This window comes from Rhincodon typus, unplaced genomic scaffold (assembly GCF_021869965.1).
Source record: "Rhincodon typus isolate 14 unplaced genomic scaffold, sRhiTyp1.1 hic_rhity00001735, whole genome shotgun sequence".
NCBI lineage: Eukaryota > Metazoa > Chordata > Chondrichthyes > Orectolobiformes > Rhincodontidae > Rhincodon > Rhincodon typus.
Window position 1 is genome coordinate 4,616 of NW_025967373.1, and position 8,386 is coordinate 13,001.

The 8,386-nt window shown below is 38.7% G+C and overlaps 1 protein-coding gene across 1 annotated transcript in view; it reads right to left on the reverse strand.

The window, feature by feature from the left end:
• Positions 1 to 4,468: 4,468 nt before the first annotated feature.
• LOC109913135 (coenzyme Q2 4-hydroxybenzoate polyprenyltransferase) overlaps positions 4,469 to 8,386 on the reverse strand; it is a 12,192-nt gene continuing 8,274 nt past the window's right edge. The window contains exon 5 of the mRNA XM_048592742.1: positions 4,469 to 4,727. Coding sequence (XP_048448699.1) covers positions 4,569 to 4,727 — 159 coding nt within the window. The 3' untranslated portion in view covers positions 4,469 to 4,568. The remainder of the gene's footprint in view (positions 4,728 to 8,386) is intronic.

Sequence of the window (8,386 nt, forward strand, 5' to 3'; positions counted from 1 at the left end):
CAGGCTACATCATTAAGTATATTCAAGGTTGAGGTAGGCAGATTTTTTTTATCAGTAAGGGAATCAAAGTTTTGCGGAAAATGCAGGAAAGTGGAATTGAGGATTATCAGATCAGCATGATTCCAATGAATGGCAGAGCAAACTCAATGGGTTGAATAGCCGACATATGCTCCTATTAAGATATTATGGTCTTATTGCCACTATGACATAGAAGTAGATTTTATTGTCATCACGTGTACTCAAGTACAGAAGTACAGTGAAAAGTGTGTTATTTTGCCACACATGGCTCCATCTTAGATACCAAAGTATCTAGGTGCAAAAAAACATTTAGGTACAAAGTAGTAAGAGAAACAAGAGTTAAAATGTTAAACGTTATTTCATAGAATAGTAGAAAGATAAAGAAATAGGCTATAGTTTATATAACAGTCTTTCATAGTTTAAATCAGGAAAATAAAGGAATAAGTTAAAAGTTCAACAGATTTTGAGTCTTCCGCTTGTCTCGCTTTGCTGTCTCTTCTCGAAGCCACCGCTGCTGCTGAAAATGCCACCTCTCTGATCTCTCCCAGTGCCTTAGAAACGTGGCCGGGCAGGATCGATTCGCATGCTGAGCTGGGACACCACCATGAGCTGCCAAGAGACCAACTGACATGTTGCCAAGAGACCAGGCTGAGAGCTGCCAAAAGACCAGACCTGGGAACTGCCACTACCTTTATTGAAGCTTAGACTTGACTTTTGCTCACATAGAGCAACATGTTGGAAGCGGCTGTGAGCCTGAACCCAACATAGTTAGAGCGAGCTTGAAGTGTCGGTAAGGGAGGTTCCCCAGCATCTGCGGTGGTCAAGAGAAGGAGGCCTGAGGTTTCCCAGAGAGCGAGCCAAAATGAAAGAGACTGAGTCTTTTTAGGGAGTACACTTAGACTGTTGAACTTGCACCTTTATTCCTTTATTTTTCCTTAATACTAGTAAGGTCTGTAATATTAACATTTAGCTTTATTTCTATATTTTGTTAAGTGTTTCTCTATATTACTATTTGTATCTAAATTTTGTATCGAGGTACCTTTATACCTAAGAGGGCACCATGTGCAGCAACATAGTACACTTTTCAATGTACTCCTGTACTTAAGTACAGGTGACAATAAAGCTTAAATCATATTGATTTTAAAAATTCATCCTTGTCTTCAAATCCTGAATGGCTTCATCCATGTCTCTGTAATCACCTCCAGCCTCACAACCCTCCAAAAAAACTCGACACTTATCAAATTCTGTATTCTCGTGCATCCCTGATTTAATGGCTCCGCCATTGACGAGCATGCCTTTAGCTGCCCATGTTGCTGAGTTCTTGAATTTGTTCTCTAAACCTCCCCACTTCTCTCCTTCCCTTTCTTCTTTAAGACACCCTTAAAACTGACCCCTTTGACGAAGATTTCGTAGAATCATAGAATTCCTACAGTGTGGAAGCAGGCCATTTGGCTCATGAGTCCACACCAACCTTCCAAAGAGCATCCCATCCAGACCCACTCAAACTTATCCCTGTAATCCTGCCTTTCCCACAGCTAATCCATCTATTCTGCACATCCCTGGACACAATGGGCAATTTAATATGGTCAATCCACCTAACCTGCACATCTTTGGACAGGAGGAGGAAACCCATGCAGAACATGGGGAGAATTGGCAAACTCCACACAGACAGTCACCTGAGGCTGAATTGTTCCTGGGTCCCTGGCGCTGTGAGGCAGCACTGCTAACCACTCAGCCATAGTACCATCGAAGATTTGGTTAAAATTTAAATCTCAGTAATAGTGTCATAAGAACTATTGTTGATTATGGTAAAAATTCATCTGGTTCATTTATTACAGAGGGAAATCTGCCCTCCTTACCTGCTCTGGGCTACATGTCACTCCTGCCCCAAAGCAATGTGGTTGACTCTTACTTGCTCTCTTAAATGGTTCAGCAATGTACTCACTTCAAAAGGGGTGGGGGGCAGTTAGGGGCAGGGACAAATATTGGCCATGTGATGTCCACATTTATGAACCTAGCCTCCTAGCTGACACTTGTGACAGTGATAGTCATTGCAGAAATATATTCTGCATCATTCTCCTTCTCCAATTCTTTCAAGAGGTGGTATAGAGAGGTAGGAAAAGGTGCAACAAAGTGCCTGTTATTCATCGTGCATTTGGTTCAGGGCCTGAAGGTACAGGTTGGATGTGCAGCTAGGAGTGTGCAATAGTAAAACTAGAAGGCCGAGAATGGAGTGTGTGTGGCTGCTGTAGGAAGACGTGAAATAAGACTGTATGGAATTTGGCCAGCAGTTGAGGAGATGCAGACAGATTATTCTCTTCAAAAATCTCTGAAAGTTTTGCTAAAATGTAACTTCTACTTCAGTTTGACAAAATAAAGTTTTACTTATGGACAGCAAAATTTCTTGGGCATGATCATCTTTGGATAATAATACACAATTATAATATTGTAATACAATAGTTAGCATTCCACACCCATAAGGAAGTGCCTAGGTGTCGATTGTCTAGCTGACACCAACTTCTCAGATATGCTTGGAAAATTGATGAATTCAGTTACATGATTACAGCAGCCACCTTTGGTGTTTTGAAAAGTTATTACATGAATTGGTTTTACTTCACTTCTGTCACCAGTCAAGCCCATTTATAATCTATTAGGCTTCAATGAGACCATCACTCATTCTTCTAAATTCCAGACAATATAAGCACAATGCACTCGGTCTCCAATCACAGGACATCCTCTCCCATTTTAGTACCCAGTTTAATAACTTTTTCTTGAACTACCTCTATTTAAGTATATTTTTCCTTAAATATGGAGACAAAAGCTGAATGCATTAGTCCAGGTGTATTCTGAACAGAGTCCTGTAAACTATAGCAAGACTTCTTTATTCCTGTATGCCAAACTGCTCGAAATAAAGGCCAACATGCCATTTGTCTCATTACTTGCTGCACCTGCATGTTATTTTGAGTTCCTGAGATAAAAACATTTAGGTCTTTGATTATAAACATTTACAAGTTTCAAAACTTTTAGAAAATGCTTTGCTTTTTTATACTGTATTAATAGACCAAAGTGAATAACCAACACTAATCCACATTGTATTTCATCTGGAACCTTGTTGCCCACTTACAATCTGTCTAACTGGTGCCCTCCACACAACTTACTGTAAATCAATAAATTTAAGATATACTACATTGTACACTAATGATTTGGATAAAGAGTAAATAGCTGAAACCCGTACAATGATCCTTGTAGCACTCCACAAGTCACAGTTACTCTCCCGATTTATGTCAGAATTCCAAGCTGACACTCCATTGGAGTATTTTTAAAAATTAATTCATGGCTTGTAGGTGTTGCTGGCTGGGCTAGCAGTTATTGCCCATAACTAAGTGCCTGGAGAAGGTGCTAGTAACTTGCCTTCTTCAGTCATTGCAGCCTGCTACTTAGGTTGTGCTGCACTTTGGGAGGTGTTGTCTATCGGATGAGGGCTTAAACTAAGGTGTTGTGTATCCTCTTAGATGGACATAAAAGATCTATGGCACAATGTAGAAAAACAGGGGAGTTTATCATCGGTATCTTGGTTCACACTTAGCAAATTAATAAAATTTGATAATGTCCAGATAATCTATTCTAGTAATGTTGATTGAAGGCTATCTCTAGATGCACTATCCCTTTTAACACAAATTCCCATTTCTTTCTTAATGCTGACAGTAAACAGGTTACAGTTTCCAGGTTTAATGGCTAGCACTCTTTGGATAGGAAAATCTTCATTGTGCCAAATAGTCTGACACCACTCCTGTGCCTTGAAACTTTTGTATCTAGATAAACTTTTGCCTGTCATCTCCTCCCTAATATTCCCATGTACATAGAAGCATATAAGACCCAAGTTTTTTTTTAGGTTGTCTAGTTTGTCAGTTATTTTCACCCTTTAAATTTTTTTTTATTCTCATCCATAGTGCCTACTCTGTAAGCTTTTGTTAAAAAAAACTGTCCCAATAAAGTTGTTCAATATTTCTACTATGTGCACAAGTTCTTCCTTGGTTATTCTTTAGTAGCCCTATATCTAACTCCTTTCACATTCTGTATTCTTTGTATGTTAGGAGGGAGCACACATTAAAGATGATACAGGCTGTTAGCTAATTTCATTACTGTTTGTTACATTTTTATAATTTGCTAAGAGCTTTTATCCTTTTCTGACCTGAAGGCTAATTGATGATAGGACTGTGTAGTATTTCCAGTAATTTGTGTCACCTATGGGTATTGCTACTTTACTACATGTTCTTTGTATTAGTTACATTCTAACGTCTAGCAAGTGTGTGCTTACGAGAGTGTTTGTTTAAGTTGAACATAACAAATATCTGGGTAAAGCTACAAGATACTACAAGAATATTTTGTCTTCTAATAACTGAATGATTCAATATTGTACTTAAAATAACTTAGTTGTCCAAGAGAAAAATACAAAAAATTGTTTAATAACAATAAAGGTACAATATGGACATGGTACCTTTAAGCTTTATTGCATTATTTTGATTTCTAATTTAGAAGCTGGTCAATAATTATAGCCCATGCTGCACCTTTTCACTATTGTGAGTAGTCTTCTTTCTTTTCCACAGGTTTCCAAATACAATTCCAGAAAGCAGTATAAATCCTAATGTGCGATTCAAACAGAATTTCTTCCAACAATCTTGAGGATTATTTATGTCCAATGAGTATATCTGTTTTAGAAACAGCAGGATTTATATTTATACAAATCAGAATTGTGAACAGCACATTTTACAGTTTTTAAAAATTCATCACAATAAAATTTTCTAAGGAGTTAGTTGAAAGAGAATGTTATAAGAAAACTGCTACTCATGAAAGTGAGAATTTATTGATATCTAAATAGGTTTTATTTTTCTGTTGAGGAATTCCTACTTCCACAGTTGTTTTCCAGCAAAAAAGTACTTCATCTATTGGCTTGCCTCTCCCCTATATCTGCAATTTCCAAACCAACAACAATCTGACATATACCTGCCATCTAATTGTCACCTCTTACGCTCCCCAATCATAGCTGCTCCACTACAAGTAGCCATGCCTTTCTTCCCAGGGATCAAAATTTGTGGAAATTCTTCCCTACATTTGTCAAACTCTACCTTTCTTGCCTCCTTTAAGACACTTCTTAAAATCTCTTTGATCAAGCTTTTGGTCATTTCCTTTAGTGACTCAGCATCATACTTTGCTTTATAGCACTCCTGTGACACACCTTGGAATGTTTCATTGCTTTAAATTTATAGCTTGCAATAAGTATTGTAAAGTTATAGTCATAGAGATATACAGCACCAAAACAGACCCTTTGGTCCAACTTGTCCATGCTGACCAGATATCCTACCCCTCAGCCACTGACGCCCCAGGGAAAATAGCCCCAGTCTACTCAGTGTTTTTTCCTACAGCTCAAACCCTCCAACCCTGGCAACATCCTCATAAATCTTTTCTGAACCTTTTCTAGTCTCACAATATCCTTCCTGTAGGAGGGAGACCAGAATTGATTGCGATACTCCAAAAGTCTATTCTTAAACTATTACCAATACATGGTACTTGAATATTCAAAGTCACAGTCCACTCAAGGCACTGGCATGTTGCATAATGTCTATTTTGTTTCTTTCCTTGTGATTCCACATTTTAGCCTAGAAATTCATTCACATTCATACAAACAATAATCCATGCACCCTGATTAAGTTGGTCCATGTTATACTAAATATGGAGCCTTGGGCCTCATTTACATGAAATACAAACATGAACATCCCAGGCAGCTTGACGCTGGAGATGTTGTGAACTTTGGGACAAAGATATGGAGACTGAAAATTTACTTTCCCGTGACTTAGTCTTATTTTCACCAACAGAAAGAACAGTAATGCTTGAACTTTTTTTTCCCTCTGAATTTGGATGTGCAAGCACCCTTCCCAGCGGTCTCCTTTGAAGGATCTCCAATTTCATCATTACCAGCTGCTTAAATGGTAAACCTCTGAACTATATGGCTTTTCTACTCCCTTTCAAATCAATACTTTCTGCTATTTAGAGATTGTAAACTCAGTTTGAAAAATAGAATCATAAAACAAGATGTGACTTCGAATTGGTTTATATAGGCAATACACGTATCAATAGAAATGTATCATATCAGTCTCATTACTTTTCATAAAGAATTCCAATTAACCACATTCCAATTTTTACTTAGCACCAGGGATTAAAGCAATTAATCTGATCCATGAATTCTGCAGTCTTGTGATATAAAGTGAGATATCAAAAGTTATTTTTGAAAATTATATTCCCATTTCTGGCTCAGAATTTAATTAATTCATTCACGATCAACTTAATTCGCATGTTATAATCCCCTCACACCGATGATGATCTTTCTACCACCACCCCAACAAGGATACACACTGTACAAGGTATCGGAATAGATATACTGATTTCAAGCTCAAACCATTAAGGAGAACTGGAGGTTTGTAAGCACATTTACATTCAAAAGTTGCATCAAGTTTTCAGGCAGGTTCATAATACTGAAATGGTCAAATAAAGCCTGCTTTGAAAACTTAGCTGTGGAATAACTGTAAGGCCTCATTTAAATCTTTCCCAAGTAATTTTAAAAAATCTTACTTTTAATTAAATTGAAAACCAGTTAACAGCAGTAATTATAATGGGTTGGTATCAGCTGGAGGAGGGAATCTTGTAGGATGCCCAGTTGGTTAGAATTTTGTCTCCACTAGTCAGCTCAAAACCTTTGCCCTGCAAGTTGTTGGACGTGCAAGCTGGTAATAGTGTGTCAAGGACAACGGGATAAATATTGTACCTTCTATAACTAACGAGGTTGATCGATTGAAAATCAAGGATGACGACTGGGAAGGAGTATCAAATAGTGTGAACTGAACATCTAGTCAGGTGGTAGATCATAACCGTCTACAGCACAAAAAAAACCTATAGCCCAATGAATCTGCGCTAGTCAAAAACAACCATTTAATTATTCTAAGAGATAATGGGAACTGCCAATGCTTTTCAGAGATAGTGGGAAAGAAGGGTCAAGACCCGAAACGTCAGCTTTCCTGCTCCTCTGATGCTGCTTGGCCTGCTGTGTTCATCCAGCTCTACACCTTGTTATCACATTTAATTATTCTAACCCTATTTCCCAGTATTTGGCCCATTACCTAGGCATATAAGGCATCAGAAGTATACATCTAAATATTTAAATATTGAGAGTTTCTGTCTCTACCACTGTTACAACCAGTGAGTTCCAGATTTTCACCTGTGGGTGCAAAAATGTTTCCTCACATCCCCTCTAAACCTCCTGTCGCTTATCTTACATCTATGCTCTCTGGTCACTGATCCCTCCACCAAGGGCAAAAGCTTCTTCCTATTCACCTTGTGTCCCCCAATTTAAACATCTCAATCTTGTCCCCCCTCAGTCTCCTCTGCTCCAAGGAAAACAGCCCCAGTCTATTCAATCTCTCTTCATAAGTAAAGCTCTCTGACCCAGGCAACATCATATAGACGATCTTATAGAGAAAAAGAAATTTTAAATTGGACATGAAAATTTTCAACAATTCATTATCTGAAGAAATGACACTCCATACTTCCAACTGCTGAATTGCTGTTTATGTTTTTTCTATTAATTCAGGGGAATATAGGCTTCAATGGCAAGGCCAGAATTTATTAGGCATCCCTAACTAGCCTTGAGGCGCTGAGCTAATGTCTTGAACCACAGCAGTCCTGAAGCACCCACAATCCTGTTAAGGAGGGAGCTCCAGGATTTTTTTTACTGAGTGACCATGATAGAATGGGCTTCCAGTTGCAAGTCAGGTCAGAAAGTGGCATGGAATAGAACTTGCAGGTGAGGGTGTCCCCATGTTTTTCTGCTGCCCTTCTGCATTGTAGTGCATATTGGTTTGGAAGGTGATATAAGGTGCCTTAATGAATTCCTGCATTGCATCTTATAAATGGTACACATAGCTGCTGCTGTGAGTTGGTGGTGGAGGGAGTAAATGTTTGCGGATATGGTACCAATCATGTGGAATGCTTTGTCTTGGATGGCATCAAACTACTGTAGAGCTTGTAATGCTGGGCTGTACTCAGTCAGATTGGTGATGGTCATCACCTGGTACTTGTGTGGCAAGAATGTTATTTGCCACTTGTCAAATTGAAGCTTGGATATTGTCAAGGTCTTGCTGATTTTGGCCATGGACTGCTTCAGTATCGAAGGAGTCATGAATGGTGCTGAATGTAGGAAAGTTTGATAATGATTGCACAAAGGGAAGATCATTGATAAAGCAGCTGAAGATGGCTCCCTGGGACACCACCCTGAGGAACTCCTGCATCTGAGATGACAAGGTGCAGGGCTGGATGA